Below are 23,644 nucleotides of genomic sequence, written 5' to 3'. Positions count from 1 at the left end.
TGACCAACTTAACAGGTGGAAACGGAGGCTCCTACATCTTGCCCGTGCGTCGTCTGTTTTGCTCTGGGATGGGGAGTGGTGACCGGGCGGTTCCCCAGACTTCTGTGCATCTGTCCCTGTGACACTTCCATTCTTACCATTCACTTCACTGTACTTGTGTGAAAATGTTGGAGGGGTGAAGTCATTAATAGTTGGGATCTTTTTTTTTGCCTCATCAAAAGCACTCTCTCTGGAGAAACAGAGACCATTTGGCAAAGACCAAAACATTTTTTCACTGGGAGAATAACTTTTGGTTACTGTGAAAATATTTATGGGGTTTCTTTGTTTTCCTAAAGCTGTCCCAAACCTTTGGAACGTTGATGGAGAAGTTGCAGTCACTGAGCAGAAGCCGGGAGAAGTCGCCGAGGAGCTGGCGAGCTCCTACGAGAGAAAGCTCATCGAGGTAAGGCTGGCTGTCCCTGTGCGTTTACCCCCATGGTGGCTGCTTCGTGGACTTTCCGGAAACAGGTCCAACCTGTCACACAGATGGTAGCAGAGCAATCAGATCCTACCCCCCATTCCCCACCAACAAGGCAAAACACAAAATGGTGAAAGCATTGTGCTTGGTGAAGAAAACCTAGAGCGGGTTCTTCGAAAATATTTAATTAGAAAGTCTTGGTGCCTGTGGCAAGGAAGGAGAGAAAACGAAAATGTGATGTTAAAAGTAAGCAAACAAATGGACCCTTGGATTTGGAGATTACAGACAGGAGAGAATATGACAAACGACTTTGTGCTCAGCAGTGCGCACGCGTGGATGAGATGGTCTCTTTCCGAGGATAACATGGATTATCCACATGAATGGAAGACGAGGCCAGCTTGCCTGCAGGGCACCAAACAACCGGGAGAAAGTTGTGAACATAGAAGGGGTCCCTAGGAGATAGCAAACCTGGATGCTTTTATGGCCATTTTGCTCTTTGTGCTTCCTTAAAGCATCATCTCTGTCTTTATATCCACGTGTCTGTATCTTGGTTCAAATGTACATTATGCCAATATCAAAAAATCACAAAGACGGCACAAAAAATCTATAATCCACATTAAAATGGGACTTATTTAGAATTTCAAGGATGGCTTAATGTTAGGAAATCAGTCAAGTCAGCTTATTAATAATTAAAGGTGAAACACCAGATAGTGATCTTGATTGGTATTAAAAAGTGATTTGAGGGGCGCCTGGGTGGCGCAGTCGGTTAAGCGTCCGACTTCAGCCAGGTCACGATCTCGCGGTCCGTGAGTTCGAGCCCCGCGTCGGGCTCTGGGCTGATGGCTCAGAGCCTGGAGCCTGTTTCCGATTCTGTGTCTCCCTCTCTCTCTGCCCCTCCCCCGTTCATGCTCTGTCTCTCTCTGTCCCCCCAAAAAATAAATAAACGTTAAAAAAAAAATTAAAAAAAAAAGTGATTTGATAATGTTCATCATCTCTATCTATAAATAACAAAAATACTTTTCATTGATGTAGAGTTGATATATAATGTTTCAAGTGTACAACGTAGTGAGTTGACAGCTCTATGATAAAAATATTCCTGATAAAGAATAAAGGCGGGCACCTGGGTGGCTCGTTGGTTAAGCCTCTGACTCTTGACTTGGCTTTGCTCATGATCTCCCGGTTCGTGAGTTTGAGCCCCATGTCAGGCTCTGCACTGACTGTGCGGAGCCTGCTTGGGATTCTTTCTCTTCCTCTCTCTCTGCCCTTCCCCCTCTCATGATTTCTCTCTCTCTCTCTCTCTCTCTCTCTCTCTCTGTCTCTCTCTCTCTGTCTCTCTCTCTCAAAATAAATAAACTTAAAAAGAAATCTTTAAAAAAATTAAAGGGACTTCTCTGATAGGATAAACTTTTTTTTTTTTTTTTTTAATAAGAAACCATTAATTGTCACCGTACTCAGTGGTAAAGCTGGAGGGCTAAGTTTTCAATTAGGTAACTCATATGTAAAATATATACTGTATAAGTGCATATCTATGTTGTATATGTTGTGGTCACATGGTGATAGTATTTATCAGAAGTCGTGCACATATACACCTATAAGTATACAACTCTACTTGTAGTACTTTGTGAATATTCTACGGTGTGTTTTATTTTGGGAATCAGGAAAATACCCATTGTTACCCTGGAGACATGCCTGACCTTGAGGCAGGGTCTTTGAGGAGGAGCCCCTAGGCTCATCTCTGCTTCCGCTGACAGCCTTGTGGTCTGTTTCATTGTGGTGCTAATGAAATGTAAAGAGGGGAGGTGAGAAACAATTTGAATTCTAACTCAAGGGAGCTCAAAGGGGAAAGAGCTGGGGTCTTAGCACAATAGGCTGATAGGGGAAGAGTTCCAAACCAGAATGGAAGGGCCTGAGGAGACTGTCCCCTCAGGGCCTCTCGTCACCCCAACGCCTATCCTTGAAGCCCTATTCAGGGGGGTCGTTGACCAGAGTTGGCTGCTGGTGCTCTCAGGTCCTGGGCCATCAGTGCCTTCCCAGAAAGCCTGGGTGGAGAGGCGAATGGGCCCCCTTCCTTCAGGATTGTGGTAGCCTGTGTGTTTGTCTCCCCCAGGACCTCGAGTCCCTGGAAGGCAGAGACCATCTGTTCTCATCTGTGTATACCCAGCTACCGTTTATCGGCAAGTGGTAATGCGAGTATTTTTAAGTTCTCCTAGGACTTCGTTGAATGAATGAAGAGCTCTTGAGCTCAGAACGGTGGCAGGGTTCTTCTCAGAGTGGAAGTGGGTTGGTAGCTTGTGTCCCTTCAGGAAAACCAGGGCTGAGTGTTGAGTTGTAAGGACTTGGTCAGACCTGCTCACATTGCGGAGATTAGTGCTCCTGTCCCCTGACTCCTTTGAGCATGCTCAGCCCCAGGCCTGAGGCAGCGATCCACCTGTAGGTTGGTCCGGCCGGAGAGCTGACCTGCTCTTTGGTAACTCTGGCTGTGAAGGCTCGAGAAGACCTTGGCTGGCTGCTTGGCCCACTGAGCGAAGCACCGTAGTTCATTTGTTCCGTGGGACATTAGTTGCTTGATCTGGTGTTTAGTGGGTTCCTGCTTTCTGCATAGGAAACCGCAAGGACGAAGGTCCTGCCCAGGGAGAGAACAGGCAGGTTCTAGGACCAGAAAGGAGACCCTCATGTCTGGAACAGAGCAGACATGTGGAGAGATGTAGCGCTGTGGCTGCTGAAGTCGGTGGGCCAGATGACAGTGCTTGGGAGGCCATGTGTGGCCGTGCCACCACCTGCTTTGACTGTGACAGAGTCTCCCCATCTCCCTGAACGGAGTTAGTGACGCGCAGGGAAGGTGGCGGTGGGGTGCGCTTGCATTGTCGTTCTCATTAGCTGCCGCGTCGGAGGGGGTGGTGGTCGGGGGCTAAGAATTGGTCTCGTCAGCCTTAACTTCCTGTCTCGTGGTCTGCAACCTCCTTACTCCAGGACCAGTAATAGAGTTGGTGGCCATGGCGGAGGAGCGGGGAGGGACGGGAGCTTGGAGCAGAGATGGTCCTCCAAAGGCATTCGGTCCCCCAGACTGATTTTTCGTTATGTTTCTGATGGCACAGGGAGGTCCGTGTGTCAGTGATCTTTCGTCCGTGGCATCTCTTTACCCCAAGACTTTTGCCGAACCCTTTAGGTTACCAGTAATTGAGTGCTTTTCAACGTTCTTTGTGATGCTTGTCTGTCATTTCATTATGGTTGGTTGTTACCAAGGGGTTCTAAACACGTGTCTGTGTGAAGTAATGAAAGCATGTGGGGAAAGAGTTGATGCACTTCCTTAATTTCAGGAGCAGAGGGAGAAGCGACCTTCCATTTTAAATAATAGGACTGTTTGAAGAACCCCAACAACTGAGTTACTTTTTCGTGATTCGTTCCAGTGAGAAGGGAGTTCCTGAACATTCTTTTCCTAGATGTCTCTCAGCGTTGAAGCCGCCTCGTCCACCCGTGCACACTGCATACACATCGGTGCTCAGTGACCTGGATCCCACACCCCTGGCAGCTCAGGACCCAAAGTCAACACCGTGAGTCGCCTTTTAATGGCTGGAGAGCATCAGGGACCAAAGACTGGCAATTGAGAGATGGTTCTTGACACCCTGTGATGGTTAACTTTTGAAAGCAAGAAGGAAGGGAGAATGCTGGCAGGTGTAGGCTCACCTGGCGAGGAGGGAGAACACGAATATAAAAACACCGATTATTTGCCAGCCACTGTGATACTCACAGCTCGCTGTTGGGTGCACGCTTCTTTCCGGGCCACGCGCTAAGAAAGCCTTTACGTGGATGAACTCATGTGATCCTCAGCAGACTTCGTCAAGGAGGAAGCTGTTCACAGCTGTTCAACTTTGAGAAGTTGAGGAACGTGCCCAAGATTTTTCGGCTTGCTAGGCAGCAGAGCTGGATTCCAATCACCCAGGCCGCCCAGCACGAGAGCGCAAACCTGTAATCTGTCTGCCACGCCCTGGAAGGCCGCTCTCACGGGCGAAACAGAGGCTGGGCCTGACCGAACAGAAGGGTGGTCCCTGGTCGTGTTGGAGAGAATGTGTGGAGGGAGGAAAACGAGCGGTAGAAAACAGGGATGGTACGGCGCCCGCCGTTCACAGCGGTGCTGCGGGGAGGGCACACCGCGCACCCTTCCTTAGTTGCGGCAGCAATTACCTGCTTCTGTAGCGAGTGGAATAGGGCCCCAGGCTGGGAGCTCCTCGAGGGAACTGTAGATGTTTTCTTTTTAACTGCATGTTAATTGCCGGACGTGGTTCCAGCATACAGTAGGAGCTCCCTAAATAGTGAGCCGAATGACAGTCTCTCGAGCGGAATCAGCTGTTCACTGCGATGTTTGTAGAAAGTGGTAGATGTGACTTAATGAAGCCCTGGGTTGCGAGGGTGTCATACGGAGCACTGCTATAGCTCAGGAGGGATGTGTGATGAGAGGAAACAAGGGTTCTTCAGGGGAGGCAGGCTTGTTTCTGGCCCTCAATTTCAGGAGGAATTTGAGCCTGGAGAGGACACTGAGGGACAGACAGACAGACCGTTCCACACTGAGGGACAGACAGACAGACCGTTCCAACTCCTATAGCACGTGTTTATTGAGGACCTTCTAAGTGTCCAGCCCCTTCTTCCTTCCTTCCTCCTCCTCTAGTGGCCTTCCCATCCCTGGGAGCCGTATGGCTGATGGTTCCAGGAGGTGGTCATAGAAGATGTGAGTTGAGGCAGAGACGCCTCTCAAATGGGATTTACTTCCCTGGATTGCGTTTTCCTTCTTTCCTGGTGGCGTCTGTGATGTCTCACTGGTGGGTACCACTGGCTCCTCATCGCCCCCAGGCTTGGTCCTGGGTCACAAGGATGAGGAAGAGCTCAGGCACCTTATGGGAGCTTCTAGAATGTGCCTCCCTTTTTCTTCCATTACTGTTAGTAAGGACGCTTGAAATTGCTTTTGTAAACTTCGTATCTATCTTGAGGATCTAGCCATGAGGAGCAGTTGATTTGTGCTCACCAAGGGTCTTGAGGGTAAAAGACAATGGATGCGTCCAAGGAAGATGTGTTCTAAAAGTCTGCTTTACCTCCTTTAAGGACAGTTCCTTCAGTTTAGAGTCCTTTGTAGAGGTTTCCCGGTTCTTTTCCGCCAGGTATGTCAAGAAGACTGTAAAATGTCTGTGGCATTTGACTTTGTTCCTGCATTTCCTCAGCCCCTCCTTCTCCAGCTTTGTGGCCTGCAGACCACACCTGTCCCCCATCAGAGAGACGGAGCACAGGTTGTCACTCCCTGCCGTGTGTTCCGGGGCGCTCCTGTCCTCTCTAAGTCCTCATTTCTCTGTCAGTAAAATGCAGCCAGTGATACAAACGGGTAGGGCTAATTTGAGGAGGCATCTTCGGGCCTTCTTTTCTAACCCTTCTGGTTTTTGTTTTGTTTTGTTTCGTTTTGAGGGTTGACCTCGGCACAGCTTGCTTTCACGGAGGGGAGAAAAGCCAAGTCCTCTGCCCTTCCTTGGCACGGGGGCGGGAGGGTGCCTGAGCCAAGGCAGAGGGGCTTTAACTCTTGCGTGAACAGCAGCGGGGCGTGGGAGGCCCCTTCATTCAGAAGCGGCTACCTGTGTGCTCTCCGCATTCCCGTTGAACTTGGCAGCACTATTCTGGGTCCGGTCCTTTACCGGAGCCCGTTTTCTCCCACTTCTTGTTCACAGTGATGATTTCTCAGTAGTTTAGAGTCTGTTTCTGTTACTTACCTTCAAAGTACCCCAGCTCATAAGGAGCTATATATATGCAGTTGACCCTTGAGCAGCCGTGTGGGTCCACTTACATGGGGATTTTATCCAGTAAATACAGTATAGTACTGTAAATGGAGTTTTCTTTTAACATTCTTTATTGTAAGAATACAGGATATAACATACACCGTACGTGTTAATTGGGTATGTTATCGGTGAGGCTTCTGGTCGAGAGTCAGCCATTAGCAGTTAAGTTTTGGGGGAGTCGGAAGTTACATGCAGATTTTTGACTGTGCGAAGGTCACGCCTGTAATGTCCACGTCGTTCAAGGTCACCTGCGTGTGTGTATTAGCAGTAGATGACATTTCCGTTCATTTCCCCTCACAGTCTCTGCTTGCCAGGCCTCCTTTATACCTCCCTTCTCTGTACCCAAGTTGGTTTTTTTTTTTAATTTTTTTTTAACGTTTATTCATTTTTTTGAGAGACAGAGACAGAGCGTGAACGGGGGAGGGGCAGAGAGAGAGGGAGACACAGAATCGGAAGCAGGCTCCAGGCTCCGAGCTGTCAGCACAGAGCCCGACGTGGAGCTTGAGCCCACGGACCGTGAGATCATGACCCAAGCCAGCGTCAGACACTTAACCAAATGAGCTACCCCCACTCCCCGCTGTACCCAACTTCTGAGGTATGGCCCTGCATCCCTGCTGTTAAATCCCCGGTTCACCTGCTTCAGAACTGCCAGCCCCTCCTCTCTGCAAACAGGTTTTTACTTCCTCCCGTGTGTCAGGACTCAGCTAGCTTTTGATTGATTTCTCAAATTATAGGATACTTATCATTTACTGTGTGAGTGTAGCTGGTCCCTGAATTTTTGCTCATGGGTGAAATAAATGGTATATTAGCAACATTTATTCTCATTATAATGGCAGGTTACTATTAATGGAAAAGTAAGCTGCAGCTGGCTAAAAAAAAAAAAAACACATTCATAACCACATGCTAGAGATAATGGAAAAGTTCCCTGAGGCGACCTGGACCTTGGGAACGGTCAGACCGCCAGCACTTGATTCATAAATTGGCCCCAGTGGCATCAGGCCATCTTGATGGATCTGAGAGTCCTTTTTATATGAAAGAAGGATGATGAAGTTTGCAGTGGAGTACCAGATTCCATGTAAGGACTCAGGGTGAAGAACCCTGAGCTGAGATCTACATGAGACCTCTGCTCCTAATGAAAAATAGGGTGTGAGTTTGTTTTTGTTATTTTAGTCACAAGGTGCTGAGTGATTAAGACCAGGCTCTCCCCTCGTGGTGGGGCGTGGAAATGTTTTCTCAGAAGGTAAGACTGTTGAAGTGTTGTCACCTATGAGTGAAACCTGGCAAGGAGTTCTCTTTTCTGGAGGGGTAGGTGTAATTCTCACTAAAATGTGAATGACAGACAAGACTAAACCTCTAAGGACTTCTCTAAATCTTTTTATTTTGGAGACGTGGCAACATGTACAAAACCCAGAATAGTCTCATGAGCCTGTGTGTCCCCATCTCCTGGCTTCAATAGTGACCCACCTCTTCACCACTCTCGCGTCTTCTTTGTCCCAGTCTCCTGCGCAGTCTTTCACGGTATTGTGAAGCAAACTCAAGATTTCATGTAACTTCATTCCCACTTATTCCAGAATGTATTTGTAAAAGGTAAGAGGTTTTAAAATGCACACACACACACAGTCCCGGTGAATCTCAGATGGGAATATCGGAGAGAGGAACTTCTGTGAACGGAGCACCTTTCAGAGGGCCCCTTGCTTCCGGATCCCCCTCCTCGGGGCAGAAGTAGCCTGGGAGAGGAAGCTTAGCCTCTAGTTCGTTGAGGACCGCCCAGCTCGGGTCTTGTCTTCCTGTGTACCCCTTGCTTCTGTCAGACATTGACTACAGCTGCTACTGACCATGGCTGTGTCTCCAGCACAGCCACACTGGCCCTGCGCTGGGAGCGCTGGGAACTGAGGAGTTCAGAGAGGAGTGACCGGGGCTTACGAAGTTTCCACCAGCGCCCTGGGCCTCCCGGCCTCCCGTGTGTTGATGAATGAGCTCATTCCCTGATGATGCCCTCAGAAGAGACAGGCTGTCTCCCACAGGCGGCTCTGCCGGTAGTCGTTAAAAGGGTGTTTGTGCTGTGGATTCTTCACATGTATTTAAGAGTAGACAGGACAACACATGAGCTTCCGCGTACGGTCCGTGAACCTCCACCCTTGTGAACTCGCGTGGCCAGTCTTGCTTTGTCCGTGTATCTTTCCACTTCCCCATCTTCTCCTTGTGTTGGAAGCAAATCCAAAGGATGGCCTTGATTTCATCCCAAAGTATTTTAATCTCTTATAAAACATAGGGTTTCCCCCTTTTTAAAAAAGAAAAACAGCCTACGCATATCACTATTCCTACCTACAAGTCAGCAATAGTTCCTTAATATCATCAAGTCTGTGGTGAGTGTTCAGATTTCCAGTCCAGACACATGTTTGACTCATGTCCAAATGGGATCCATCCACATACTGTGATTGGTTCATAGACCCCTAAGGTCTCTCAAACTACAGGTTTCCCACCTGTATCTTCCCTGGCCCCCTTGTTTTACTTGTAATTTATTGAAGAAACTGGAGAATTTCTCCCACCAGTGTTTTTGAGGGCTTATTATGTACTTTGATTTTTCAAATTATAGGATGCTTATCGTTTATCGTATGAATGTAGTCATTCCCTGAATTTTGCTCATGGGTGAAATAAATGGCATATTAGCAGCATTTATTCTCATTATGATGGCAGGTTACTATTAATGGGAAGTAAGCTGAAGCATAAAGCTGGTAAGAACACTCTGTGATCTGTTTGGCTTCTGGTGACATTTATGTAAAGAAAAGCAGCCAATAATCTATGATAATGATGGTGACAGCAGTTAGCATAAATTGAGGGCTTACTCTCTTTCTAGGCGTGTGCTGATGGTGGCACCTTGGATTGTTTAATGTTTGGTACATCCTCACAGATGAGGAAACCAAGGCTTGGAGCAGAGAGCCCCGTCCGAGGTCACAGGACTTGCGTGCGAAGAGCCAGCACGCGACCCTGGCCGTCTGACTCCCACACCAGCGCTTTCGCTCTTAGGGCCTCCTGATGCCCAGCTAGGAGGAGCCGGGCCTTCCTGGCTGGCTCTAACTTGGCTTTTTCAGAGCCTGGGCCGTGAAGGCACTGGCCAGTGAGCCGGCCATCAGCTTGTCAGACCCGGGAGTTACGGCAGGGATGAGGAGGGGTCATAGAGATAAATTCTCACTGACACGCTCCATACCCACAAACAAACCTGAGTGCTTGCTCACACGGCGGGCGGCTCCTGGTGTCGGTCGTGCTCAGCAGATGTCCGCAACCTGCTCCTGTGTGCACACGCTCCCCACCCAGTGCGACAAAGGAGGAGCTCCACTCTTCTCAGCGCCCCTTTTCACCGGGCGGGCCGTCTTTCTTCGCTCTGGCTCCCTGGTCTTTCGGGGGCACGTTGCCCTAGGCAGGGCATCGCCAGCTGCAGGTGACATCGGTGTCCCTGTGTGGCACGCGCACGCCCCAGTCTTGTTAGCGTCTGGCCTTGCCCATCTTCTGATTTCTCTGAGACCTTCGGGCCTCTCATTTCCCATGTCCTGGTGGAGTCACTGCCCTCTGGTGACGGTGACAAGCCCTGCGGTTGGCTCACTGTCTCCATGTGGCTGCCTTCCCGTTCCGTTGAAGTCTCATTTCTGGTTTTGTCTCTGATCTGGGAGTCTGGTGTCCTTGACAGTGAACGGATGAAACTTTCTTAGACACCAGGGAAAATGATCCACTCCTCCTTTTTGGGACGTAGATAAAAAAAAGTTGTAATTGGGGTGGCTGGCTTTGAGCTTTTCAGACCCACACTCTTTTGGGCCTGTTTTATATTTGCTTTCCTCCTTGAAGCGGGAAGTGGCTTCTTGGAGCTACTTCTGGGTCCTCAGAAGGAATCGTCTCTACAGAAGTGGGTACAGGAGGCATTGTCCTGTTGGGGTTGGGCTCAGTGTTGAGAATAGGCCAGGTGAAGGGACAGAAGTGTCCCAGCCCAGGCCACCAGCCAGCCCACCAGTAGCATCTAGGAGGTATCCCTGGCAGAGTGGAGCTGTAGCCAGGTGGGGGTGGGGCCAAAGGCTGAGCCGTGGAGGAGGGAGGGGTTGACTTTAATGCTCGAGGATGGAATGGTGAAAAACGGCTCTAGGCCGGGTTGGTCCAGTCTGTTTCCCTGCGTAAAACTCACAATGGCTCACCTTTGCCTTTAGACGGATTTAGACGAAACGTGTTTTTAACATGTTCACACCGTAAGACCCTGTGTGTTGCAGCTCGTGCCTTCTCTTTGAGACACAGGTCTCCCCCCCCTCAGCTTGTTTTAGTTCCCAGACGTGTGTGTTCTCCTCTCCAGACCTGCCACAGGCTGCTCTTCACCCGAATCCCTGTTCTTTCTCCGTGCTCCCTCCCCATTTGCCCCGGCTGCTGCCTTGCCTCCTTCAGATCTTCTCCCAGGAGCTTTCCCCGTCCCCCGGCTGCCCTGCCCAAGGCCAGGCTCGGTTCGCCAGGTGTCTCGCCGCAGCCCTGTCTGCTGTCCTTGTCGTGCGAGCGTCGTGGTGTCTCCCCCTCGTCCTCTTCCGTTGCCTTGTTCACAGTTCTTGGCCTGCCACCTGCCGTGACCCCTGCCACCTGGCCGGTGCTGGTGCTTATCTCACAGAGGAGGCTTTTGGTTGCAGGTGTGTTTATCAGGCCTGGCCTGTGTCATTGCTGTCCTCCAGGACGAAGACGCCTGGGGCCTTCCCTGTCTCCCTCCTGGTTTGGTCAGGACCCTGTGACGGCTGCTGGCCGTTGGGCTGTCAGTAGACGTGGCGAGTGTCGTCCAAAGCTGAAGGCTGGAGTGGATTTTCTTCGCATTTCTCCTGTGGTGACCCTGGAAGCTGTGTGTTCTGTGTGGCGTGGCCACAGACAACACTAGCCTGGGTTCCCGAGTCGCCGCTTGGAGGGCGCGGTGCGGCACGGGCACGCCGCTGGGCCCCCTACAGGCTGGGTGAGAGCAGGAGCAGACCGGATCTGCCAGGCTTTGCTTGTTACTGTGTCAGAGCACCACCTACCCTGACTGTCCCCAGGAAGAGTATTCCTTGATCCCAGGGAGACACCGGCTTTAGGTGTGGCTGAATTGTGAGATGCTAGCTGTGTTACCAGGTGCCTGTTGCCCTCTGTCTGGCCCCCGCCTCTACCATTTCTGAGTTGGCATCATCTTCTGTGGATGTCCCCCTCTCCTCGGCCTGGTCATACATGGCTGTGATAACCCCTGGACAAATGTTCTTGTTTGAGGTTCCCATGCAGAGGAAAAAGCAAGAGTTTCCTTCCGTTCCCAGCAAGAGGCTTCAGCTGACTCGGATAGAGCCGGCTTAGATCCCACACTCCCTTTCCAGCCAGGATCTCACTCATGTGCTAGGCTAAGGGAGGGCCCTGTTCACACACGCAGGCGGAAGGCTGGGGAGAGGGGGCCCCACATGAAAACTGAGACCATTGCTAGACGGGAAATGGGTGCCAGAGAGGTGGATGCCAGCGTCCACGTCGGCGCTCAGTGAACGTTTGAATGAGTATATGAAAGAACAAACAACGTCTTGAGTTGCCAGCCGAGTCGGTACATGGATGAATGACCCTCGTCCTTGCCTTAGGGGCTCACGGCCTAGTGGCGGAGTCAAACAGTGATTTCCAGCAGCAAGGGGTCAGAGAACCGAAACGAGTACCATAGAGAAGAGAGGGTTAGCTGCGAGGTCTGGTGGTGGAGGGGACATGGTTTGGCCTAGCCCGGGCAAGATAACGCCAGCACTCTTCCATTTCTAAGCTGGGGCCTGCAGGCGGAGCAGGCATTCACCAGAGAGACAAAGAAAGGACGGTCCCGGCTGCGGGAGCAGTGTGTACAGGGGTCTGACCAGGTTGTCAGGAGGACACTGGCTGGCGGATGACGGAGGCAGAAGCCCAGCGTCCTTTATCAGCGCTGTATCCCTTGGACACATCTGCTAGCGCCTTTTTCGCTGGCTGCGATTAAGATTTGTTTTTCCAAAAGTGGTACGATTGGAAAATGTTCTCTTCCCTCGGCCTTCTCCTCTCCTCCTGCCCCTCACACGGGCATCCGTGGGCTGTCACACGTCCCTCCTGCTCGCCGCTCTCGGCCCGTGACAGCAAGCCCCTCGCAGAGCCCGGCCGGCCGTCTCCAACCGTGCAGGAAGATGTCGTTTTCCGGGTTCGGGCGGTGGTGCCGAGAGACTTTGGTTTCTTAACATCGCTCTGCAGTTGGGTCCTGGGGGTCGACGCCTGAAGACGATCAGCTGGAGGGGGTTGCGGCCCTCTGGCTCGGGTGTGATTGGTCAACATTTTGTGCTAAGCGTTGTCTGAGGGGGCCCTGTCATTTTAGACGCGGGGCCCGGCTTCTAACAGCTTGATGTCATTGTTTGCTTTATCTAAAAGGAAGTAAAACCCTCTCTCCCCTGCCCATTCTCCACCACAAAGAGGCTGGTGCAGCACCGTGGCTCTGGGGATAGGTTTGCAACAGCCCGAGGTTCGACTGTCTTAGCTTTTGTGTAAGAATTGCTGCGGACGTCCGTGCCAGCCGCTTTCTCATGTGGAACAGGTAGAAACCTTCCCCCAAAGTGCCTCAAGCACCTGGAAATGGAGCCGTAAATGAATGAATGGTTAGGTGCAAATGAATACAGTTGATGGCACTTAATAGGCCCCTACTGTGTGTCAACAACTGCACTGGGACATCCCACACACCCTCTCATTTAATCAGCATAGCCGGTCAGGAGACCGAGGCTCAGAGAGGTTGAGCAGACCCTCCCCAGTCACACCGCTGGGACGTGGCAGTGCTGACATCGGAACTCCGTTCCCATGCCGGGGCAAGGGGGGGCAGGCTGTGATCCTGCCACCTCACCCTTCAGACGGTGCCTTTGTGTACGGAGGTGCCCCTGGGATTGGACGGCCGTCTTTGGAGGTTAAGCTTAGCATTTGTTTCCTGACACATTTTAGGACTGTCCTCTAGTGGAATACCTTTCTAAAATTGGAAATAGCCCCAAGACGGGAACGGGAGCGGCTTTGAGGTTTCTTGCCTCCTCCTTGCTCATTACAGTGCAAATTAATCAAATGAATTATGTAGCTCAGCTAATAACTCGCTTTGATCCAATAGCTCTGTAGAAAGAATGAGTGGAACATTTTTATTTAATCCACTTTGGGGGCATAGTTGAGTGGATAAAAAAAAATAAAAGCACAGAGAATCCATTTTATCCATGAGTTTTCAGCCTTCCTGTTGTTTTGGGCGGGTGTCTTTCTTCATAATTGTTAAGGTCCTTGTCAGGCTGGCTAGCTTACATGTGTTCAGCGTTTATACTGTGTTGGGCATTTTTCTGAGCCCTTTGTGTCATTTGATGCTTAAAATCACTCCCTGTGGTGGTGTTACTGGGCCCCGCATTTTACGGGGGAGGAAACTGAGGCGTGGTGACACTATTCCCATTTCAGGTCCCACGGGTACTTGGTGGCAGAGTTGGGAGTTACATTCCAATCCCTGCTGGAAAGAATTGATTTTTGAATTTGAACTACAAGTGATGATGGAGGTGGTCTGTCCCCAGGTTGGCCAGAGTGTGAGGGTTCCAACACGGCCTGAGGCGTGTGCCCTGGCCGTGTTACCTAGCCTCTGGCTGCCTTGGCTGCCCCTGTTGATGGCCTGGGAAGAATCATTTCTTTTTTCTTTCTTAAATTTTTTTTTTAACATTTATTCATTTTTTGAGAGACAGAGCGTGAGTGGGGAAGGGGCAGAGAGAGAAGGAGACACAGAATCCGAAGCAGGCTCCAGGCTTCACGCCATTGGCACAGAGCCCGATGCGGGGCTTGAACTCAGGAGCTGCGAGATCATGACCTGAGCCGAAGTTGGACGCTCAACCGACTGAGCCACCCGGATGCCCCTGGGAAGAACCATTTCTGAGGCATAGTGTTGAACGGGGATAGGCATCTCTTCACGCTCTTCCTCTTCTCCATAGGTGAGAGAAGGACTCTCTTGTCTCATTACCTGCTGGGGACAGACTGTGTCCCTCCTGCACGAGCAGCCTGAGCTCCAGCCGTCACAGAGCAGCTGTGGGTGTAGTCGTGCCCGGGGCCTGTCTCTGCTGATGGGCTGAGAGTGGCCCCAGCGTGCTTACTCAGGGACAGGGGGCCATCCCTGGTTTCTGTGGATGCACCGCTCAACCTGAGACCGGGAAAGACCCCGGTCCTCCTTTCTCTGCAGTCTGCGCAGGAATCCGGAAGGCTCTGGGCTCCCGCCACAGCTACTACGCTGCTCCCTGAGAGCTGGTCCTGACTCCCTGCCCCGTCCCCTTCAAGGGGATGAGGACACACTTCCCCTCTGGGGAAATGCAGACCTTTTCATGGGCGGTGTCCCCAGGCCGGCCCCTGCCTCCCTTCTGGCTTGCCATCACACGGCCGAGGACTGCGCGTCCCTCCCGGAACCGCTCTGGGTCTCTCTGGGTCTCTGGATCCAGGCCCAGACAGGCGGGGCCCCAGGGAGGAGCTGGCTGTCCGTTCCCACCAGCTCATCGTCCACGTCTCCGGGCATTGACTAGACGGGGATGAAGAGCACTGCGGGGGAGGGGGGGGGTGTCGGGGTCACTGTTCCCCCTAGGGCACCCACACCCGCCACGGGGCGCTGAGGTCCACCCCTGCTCGTCCCCCTGCGCCAGCCGCTAGTTGAGCTTTCCACGAGCCTGCTGTGTTAGAGCGCTTGCCGCTCGTGCTCTGGGCCACGTGCCTGAGCCCCTCTTCCTGCCAAACCAAGGGCGCTCGCTTGCGCAGTTGCCCCGCCCTTTGTCGGTTCTGCCGTTCACCAGACAGCTCTCTCGCACAGCTTCAGGCTGATCCCCCCCTCCCCGGCACCCTGCTTTCTCCACGGCTTCCGCTGACGAAGGTGAAGGTCACCCCTGCAGCGGGTGAAGGAGGAGCTGAGCGAGCCCGGCTCCGTCTTCCTCGGCGTGAGCCACCCGTTCTGGTTCCGGTGCCGCAGACTGCGCTTCGCGGGCGCCGGCCCTCCGCCACTTTGACATGGTGACAGGAGCTTCCCGAAAGTTCCTTCTCCCCTCCACGGAACCTTCGGACTGCCCCGGTTCACTTACGTCCCTGGGCCACGCAGGCAGCTCCGTGGCCGGTTACTGGAGCAGAAGAGGTTGAGAGTGGGCTTTGCTGAATTTTTCTTCTCCTCCACGTTGTCCAGGTGGCTTAAGAAAATTGATTTTTTTTTTTTTTTTTTTTTTACATTTTAAAGATAAAAGAGGGAGACCAGCCTTACAGAAACTTTTTCTCCCACAAACTGCACCTTCTGTGTACCAGCTCTTTAACTTCCAGGTGCCTGAGAGTCACGCTTCTTGAAAACGAGTCTTTAAAACTCCCTTCCCCTCCTCGACATGAAACGTGTTTGGTGGGAACGATCCAATTCCCGCTCTGCAACACGGAGAAATTCTTTTCCCTTGGGGAAGAGAACCGAATTTAAATGCTGAAACATTACCCTTTTGTTTTCTTGAAAGATCTTTTCTGCTTTCGGTGGAAGAAGCTTTTAAAATTAATGGAAAATTCCTCTATCCCTTTGCTGTAGCTCAGGAGGAGAACAAGGTACTGGTTTCTCTGTCAGTAACGTAACTGCTGCCTTCCTGGGGTATGAGGTTTGAATTGCTGCGGCGGCATATATTTTAAAGCAAGGTGGTGGTCAATTTGGATGAAAACTGATAAAATCGAGTGGATTAAATCGGCTGTCAGCCGTTAAAATGCCATTTTGCGTCTCAAACTTTCTGCCAATAGCTTTTATGTATGTAGGGAAAGAAATGTAAATTTCCCCCCATTTTTTTTTGACACCTCAGAATTGTAACTTTGTGCACGAGTGTGTGCACGTGTAGCACTTGACAGCTGCTAGAGGGTGGGCCTGTAGACTTCTATAAAGTGCCAAATAATAAATATCTGGGGCATGCAGGCCACACAGTCTGCATTGCAGGTTCTCAGCCCTGCCACTGGAGGCCCCACGACAACCCTAGACAGTAAGCCAACATGGGTGTGGCTGTACCGGGGAGACTCTTTACCAAATCAGGTGGCCGTGGGCCGGTCCCTGATCTAGGTGGTTCTCCAGCTGCCTGATGCTGGCGATGGCGGTGATGGGGGGCATTGTGTGTTAGAATTGGCTACCGTTTTGAGTGCCTGTCATGGGCCAGGCAGTAGGCATGTTTCACGCTCCTGCATGCTTGAAGGGAGGGTGAGAGTGATTATTGCCACTTTACAGAAGAATAAAGTGGGGTTCAGCTACGTTGTCATAAAACTTTATGAAAACTGTGAAAACGTGAAAAATCTACAGTTCCAAGGACACCTACTCTTGTGTGTGTTTTGCACTGATAGACTTTTCTGTTATCGATTGTATTGTCTGCCAGCTTTCTGGGAGCTCTGTGTTAGGGGCGGTCCCTTTTGCAAAGCACAGTGGACTATCTTGGAGTCAACATTTTAGGGTGAAGATGTTTTGAAAGAAATCTCATCATAAAAAAAAAGAACTTTTAGTTGGAGAGGATCCATTTTGGGCTCTTGAGGAGAAAAACCGTTGAAAATGAAAGGTAACTTGATTAGTCACATTCTCATGACACTAGGAGGGAAGTAACCTATCACTGAAAAAAATACAGAGAAGTAAAACTTAGGAAAGAAAACACACTTGCTGTTCATCCCGGAGATCATCACGTCGGGGTTTGTTACGACAACATTTTACTTCTATGCATAGATACGGTTATCTATGTCTTGTATAGGTATATAAATAGAGGTATTATCTGTCACATAATACACTTATTTTTGACGGCAATGTACTGAATTTTTAAACTTGGAATCCTACTCTCTGCAGAGGTGTGTAACTTATCATTGAAATCAGATTCCCACTCTGGGGGCGTTGTCAGTAGCTAGTGGCTTAATAACACCACTTCTGGGTGCATAATGTGACCTTCCAACAGGCTGTCAGATTGCCCTCTGACTCGGTAGGCTTTGAAAGGGTAGGGACCTGTCCTTGGTCAGCAGCACATAGGTCTTCCCTCTGGGTGTGTGGGGATGAGTATAAGGTGAAACTTTCTGCTGTCCAAAAGTCTTCATTTAAGAAATGGTATTCACGAACTCCTGCCCAAAGGTCCTCTGGTCTGTCCACGTGAGACCCTTTTGTCCTTGAATTAAGCTAGATCACGGGCAGGAGCAAATGTGGTCTGAGTTGCTTTACTGCTTAGAGAATTATTTCACAATTCACCATGAAGCCGTCGGCCTCTTCTTTCTGAGTTGGAATTAGTTTGGCCATGACTGAACTCTAGAATTTAGCCCTACCTTGAAGCGTTGTCCACGTGCACCAGGAAAGACATGTACAGTCAGATCCACTGTATTGCTTATTAGGTGACACATTCAATACAACTCACACCTCCATCAGCAACAGATTAGAGTTAAAAGAAGTGGAATGTCATGTAGAAATCAGTGCAGCGGTGAAAATGGATGTTGTTGAGCTGGTGCATCATGGGAGTAGGTCTCATAAAGAACGTGTGGCCTGAAGAAAGCAAGTTGTAGTAGAAACCTGTTTCTATTAAAGACCAGAATAGTGTAGAATGGAACAGGAGACAGGGTAGGAGTCCACACATGCGGTGAACCATACATCCCCAAGGGGGTGACGCATTTAAAAACCAGGCTAGTGATTGGGGCGCCTGGGTGGCTCAGTCGGGTAAACGTCCGACATCAGCTCAGGTCATGATCTCACGGGTCGTGGGTTCGAGCCCCGCGTCGGGCTCTGTGCTGACAGCTCAGAGCCTGGAGCCTGCTTCCTATTGTGTGTCTTTGTCTCTCTCTGCCCCTCCCCTGCTTGCACACGCTCTCTCTCTCTCTCTCTCTCTCTCTCAAAAATAAACATTACAAAATTTTTAAAAAGTAAAAAAAAATTAGGGTAGTGATAATAGATGGGGAGAGGGTTTCAAGAGTACAAGAAGGTTCTATATCTTAAGCGATATAGGAAGTGAGTAGGTATACAGATGTTTGCTTTATTATGGTTACTTATTTCCTAGTCGTATGTGTTCTTGTTGCTTGAAATCTTTCCTAGTTTAAAAATTGGATTTGTCGGGAGCATGGGGCCCATATTCCCACACAGTAGCCGTTGGGCTGGAGCTGAGGTACAGATTCCTGCGTTAGGTGCTACGCAGACTTCCCAGCTTGTCAGAGCCCCTAACTGTCTCCTGTCCTCTGCTGTGCCCCTGGCTCAGTGTACCTCCCCCATTTTCATTGGCACTTGAATTTTGATCTCTGGCCTTGGGGTGATAGAGGAGTACGGCTTACTGAAAATCATCGTGGTTTTTCCTGCAGCATGGAGGTAAGGATGTCGTGGTTCAGTCAGATTGTGTGTGATTCTTGTGCGAGAGAAACTTGAGTTTGGTAGATGGACCAGGAATGATTTTTTTGACTAAGTAGCCCATTCTTGTGTGTGGTATGGATGTTGTCACTGGTGTTTCCTTCTTTACCTTGGCTGCTAGGAAGCTCAGAGACAAATGTGGGCTCGTCTCTAGCTAAAATGGAGGTGTTGAGGCATGTGTCTTTGATTCTGACCTTACTATTGGCTCCGTCTATTTTCCTGCCTCTCCTTCCTCCTCTGTGTCCTCACTTAATTTAAAAATACTATTCCATAATATACCCGTTTATAAGTGGCCATTATTCTTTTTGGGAAAAAAGAGGATATAAATTAGAAACCTCTCACTTAGAATGATGGCAGAATATGGGTTTGCGAGAACATTCTGGAAATCTGAGTTTTATCCAGAATGTTTTATTTACAAAGCTGCCTTGGTGATCTATTTCAGCCATGTGGGTTACTAATTTCCCAAGAATGAGAATATAATTAAAACACACTTACCGCTAAAACGCAACTGAACATAATTTGATCTTTGATAATTTGGAAGGCAGTTAAGGAACTTGCCTTGCCTCAAGGCCATAATTACAAACATCAGTTAGGATAGTGTGACACTATAAAAAAAAAGGCTGGTTGTTTCAGCTTTCTGATGATTTCCAGTCTGTAGGAACCAGAGTTGAGAGTCTGTGTGCAGTGTATACATAGGTCTTATGAGCGCCTAGAAGTCGTTCTACGTGATTTTGGGCAGAAGCGTATCCGGAAAGGGGTTGTGCATAGAAAGGGTTCCGTTCTCCAAACACGTACTAGGCAGTGCCTACCTGAGTGCTGGGAAAAGCCTCGCCTTTTGGTTCACAGCAGCACATGAGAAGGTAAATAGATAGGTTTTGAAGAAGCGGCGAGAGCACAGACTGGTCTCTGGCCTGAGCACGAAGGGAGTAGCTGAAAGAAGTCGCTTTCACGGGAAGGAGCGCCGCCCCCTGGGAGGCGGAGTGTGGGTGGGTTGGGATGCGAGGGGGATTGAGGGAGGCCTGAAACAACCTGGTTTGTTTTAGACGCTTGTCTCTTTTTTCATCCTTATCCTGATGGTGCTAGAGGAGGTGGCGGAAATGATGGAGGCGGCCGTGTGGGAGATGGGGTGCTGGCTGCAGCGTTTAGGGGGCTCAGATGTGCCCGGAACTGTGCTGTGCTCTCGGCACACGTGATCGCAGTTCAGTCTCCATAGCAACCGCGTGGGGGTAGGTGTTCGGTATCCTCCCTTCCGCGGATGAGGAAGCTAAGTACCTTCTCAGGAGACGGGAGCGAAAGGAGACGGATAGGGGCTCGCTTGCCCATGTCCTTGGATGTTCGCTCACACAGGGGTCCACCCCGCACAGAGCCCCTCCCTCAACACCCCGTTGTTGACTCAAGCTTTATCGAGTTCTTACTCATGCATCAGTTGTGTGCGTGGAAGAGGGGTACAAGGGGATGATTTGACACGTGTGTGGCATGAAAAGCTGGCCACAAAAGGTTACTTAACACCTCCATCCTCTCCCATAATTACCGTTTGTGTGTCCACGGAGAGAACGTTGATGATCTGCTCCCCTAACAACTTTCAAGTGTGTGGCACGTATCATCAGTGACAGTCACCGTCCTGTCCATCGATCATCAGGATGCATCTTAACAGCTGGAAGTTGGTACGCTTGGATCAGCATATCCCCGTTTTCCTGAGCCCCTGGCAACCTCGACTTCCTATTTCTGGGAGTTCAGCTGTTTGAGACACCACAGCTGAGTGAGACCTTGTGGAATTTGTCTTCTGCTCTCGGAGTCATTTCACTTAGCATAATGCTCGCAAGGTATATCCGTGGTGTCACAAATGGCAGAACTTCCCTCTTTTCATGACCACCCTATTCAAAACTGCTTCCTGCTCCCCACAGACAACTCTTCCTGTCCCCTAACCCTGCTTTGCTTTCTTCCATATCTGCTATTTTCTGACTTGTTCTCCGTGTCACCCGCTCTGCTGACTGTGTGTCCCCACTGGCATGTGAACGGTGCATGGTCCCTTTGTCCACTGTTGTGTGCCCAGTGCCTCGAAGAGTGCCCACATGGGGTGGGGCTGACGCTTCACGGAGAGCTCTTGTTTCCCTGCCCCCATCGTGGGAAAGTTGGGCTCATTGTCCCAGAACCACTTCTTTGTTTTTTTTTTTTCTTTTTTTTTTCCAACGTTTATTTATTTTTGGGACAGAGAGAGACAGAGCATGAACGGGGGAGGGGCAGAGAGAGAGGGAGACACAGAATCGGGAACAGGCTCCAGGCTCCGAGCCATCAGCCCGGAGCCCGACGCGGGGCTCGAACTCACGGACCGCGAGATCGTGACCTGGCTGAAGTCGGACGCTTAACCGACTGCGCCACCCAGGCGCCCCCAGAACCACTTCTTTAAGAGGAGTCGAACGTCTGGGTTTTTCTGAAATCTTCATTTCAAAATGGTGGGAGCCGATTGTAATTGGAAACACTCAGGGACACCAACAAAATGCAGTTGTTGCTGGGTTCACCTGGCGCCCGCTGCCTGCACCCCTCCGTCAGTCTGGGAGTGGCCTCTGCCGACTGGAAGCAGAGGTGTGTCCGACCCGTCCTGCTGGTAGCCCTGTGACGCCATGACTGGAGTGGGGACGGGGCGCTTGGTACAGGAACCCTGCCCCAGGTGCCTGGACTCCCGACAGCACGGGGTGGAGGGTATCTTAGTTCCCAGTGACAGTGTGACTGTGACAAGTCACTTTGCTTTTCCGTGTGTGTCTTACCATCCCCTGAAAGAGGAGCAGCGCAGAGCCCAGCCATATCCGAGCCTCAGGCAGGAGGAGGAAACCATAATACTGGTCCCATATTTCCTTACAGTTTTGCTCTTTTGTTCGTTAGAGACCCTTAGGCCTTAATTTTGGTGTTTCAGAATATCGCACGAAAACATTATCATGATGGGGGAGTTTTTTGGCGTCCCCGTAACTTTTGCACCTGGCCCCTGGTCACCCCAGTCCCACCCCGAAAAGCAAAAGAGGATTGCTTTTGACGTTGGAGCCCATTTGGGCTCAGAAACCTCTGACATGGTGCAATTCCAGTTTTACAATTAAGGCTCCCTGGGCTTTGAGGAGGAAGAGACTGTGTTTCCACCTAGAATTTTGTCAAATCACTTGTCCTTTTACGTGGCAAGGCAGAGTTCCAACCAGCTCGATAACCTATCCTGACACATAATAGGCCTTTAAATAACATTTTGTGATTTGTTGAAATCTTTGGCTGGAGAATTAGATTATTACAGAGCGTTTCCAATCTTTGTCCTGTTCTTGCGAAGACAGAGTGTGTGAATGTCTTTGAGTGCATATTTCGCCGCCTTTACAACCACGTTCCCTCCGGCTGAAATTGAAGGCCGCTTCCGTGTTTGATGATGATTGCTGGGAGTTAGCCCACTGCTAATGGCAGAGCTCCTGCTGCAGTGGCCTGGCCTTCGGGGATAATGGCAGAATGTTCGATTTCACTTCCCCAGCACTTTGGAACTTGTTCAAAAAAGTTACTCTGGGTGTGACAGTAAAGGACAGACTTGTTGGGCGAGCTGTCCTGTTGAACTCACCGGGGGCGGGAGCCCCTGGTTGAAACAGAATGTTTGTCTTGGTTGGCGGTGGGTGGAATCGCTGCTCTTGAAGCTTCGTCCTGAGACCGCATCTGGGGTTGTGGGCACATGGCCGTGGGCCACATGTGCCATGGGGGGGAAGGCAGGGGGGAAGCAGAGTGGTGTCTTAGAGCATGACGTTCAGAGGGGTCCAGGCTGGATCCTGAGCCTGGTGTTTTCAAGGGTGGGTGTGCAGGTGACCAGAATCAGGTCCCTCTCCTTCCCTGCGCCTCGGTGTCCTCGTCCTTAGTCGGCCAAACAGGCTGTTCTGCGAAAGGATTGCAGAAGCCCTAACAGACAGGTACGGGTTCAAATTCTGGATACGCTTCACTGCTAGGAATCTTACTTTTTCTCCTCCGTCAAATGGAGTAGTGATCCCAAGTGCGTGTTGTCATGAGTGTGACTGATGATTTGTATCGGGTGCCTGGCGGACAGGATGTGGGGTGGCCAGTGTGTTCTGTTGCTGGGGCTGAGGGAGCTGTTTGCTCTCATGGGCCCCATGGGTACGGTTCCTGTCCCCACGCGGGATGATATCACAAACAGTGTGCAGCAGCATCAGGCGTGTGGAGTTGGCCCCACACCCACGTTGCTGGAATGTCGGATGGGGAGACGGATGCACGAAGTCCTTGTGTCGCAAGGGGCTCGTTTCTGTCCGCGGTTTCATCCCGTGAGTCTGGCCCGGAGTGGGGCAGCTCAGCGGGTGCACACTTGCCACGTGCACATCTAGGCCAAGAAGGGACAAGAAGCCATCACTGGTGGAATCCGTGGAGGCTGCCTGGTCTCCTGCATGGTCTCGAGTGTGTTCCAGCCTGGAGCGGCTCTGGGGAGGGTGGAGGCCCATCCGCATGATGGTCTGTGCCCAGCCGCCTTTGGTCAGGGCTCCGGATTAGCACTCATGTGGCTGTGCCAGTCGTGACAGTGGTGAACTACGTCCCCCACCTGTCGGCGATGTGCTGTCATGAACTTCCCATGTCGTCCTTTACTTCCCCACTGACCTTGACCCTCTGGACTCTCGGCCCACCAGCCACCTGTGCTCTGAGGTTTTTTTGTTTTGTTTTTTACCACCGGCAGCAGGGGTGACACTTCACTGGCTGTGGTGGCACCTGACAGGCAAAAGCCCAGGACTCATCTGTCATACCACCAGCTGGCCGGCCACCCAGCCTCTTTTCACAGTGGGACCTTGGGGACCTGCAGACCCTGTCGCATCGTGACTGTTCCCCACAGGGCCTGGGGTTGTCCCAGATTTGGAACAGGCTCCAGGTTGTGTACTATCCATGTGCTAGGTGAGTGCTGTGGCCTAGCGCTGCTCTGGGCCCTGTACACGTGATCCTCTTCAACCTCAAACACTCGCGAGTAAGGTACCATCATCGTGTCTGCCTTGCGTGTGTTGA

The 23,644-nt window shown here is 50.8% G+C and overlaps 1 protein-coding gene across 4 annotated transcripts in view; it reads left to right on the top strand.

The window, feature by feature from the left end:
• SNX29 (sorting nexin 29) overlaps window positions 1-23,644 on the top strand; it is a 506,664-nt gene that overhangs the window by 262,031 nt on the left and 220,989 nt on the right. For all 4 annotated transcript variants that reach the window (XM_040459014.1, XM_040459016.1, XM_040459013.1 and 1 more), the window contains exon 15: window positions 336-442. In XM_040459014.1, the coding sequence (XP_040314948.1) occupies window positions 336-442 (107 nt within the window). The remainder of the gene's footprint in view (window positions 1-335; window positions 443-23,644) is intronic.

The sequence above is a fragment of the Herpailurus yagouaroundi genome, unplaced genomic scaffold (assembly GCF_014898765.1).
Source record: "Herpailurus yagouaroundi ecotype Mexico unplaced genomic scaffold, PumYag 222, whole genome shotgun sequence".
Classification (NCBI taxonomy): Eukaryota; Metazoa; Chordata; class Mammalia; order Carnivora; family Felidae; genus Herpailurus; species Herpailurus yagouaroundi.
This window is presented reverse-complemented; position numbering and strand designations above follow the sequence as displayed.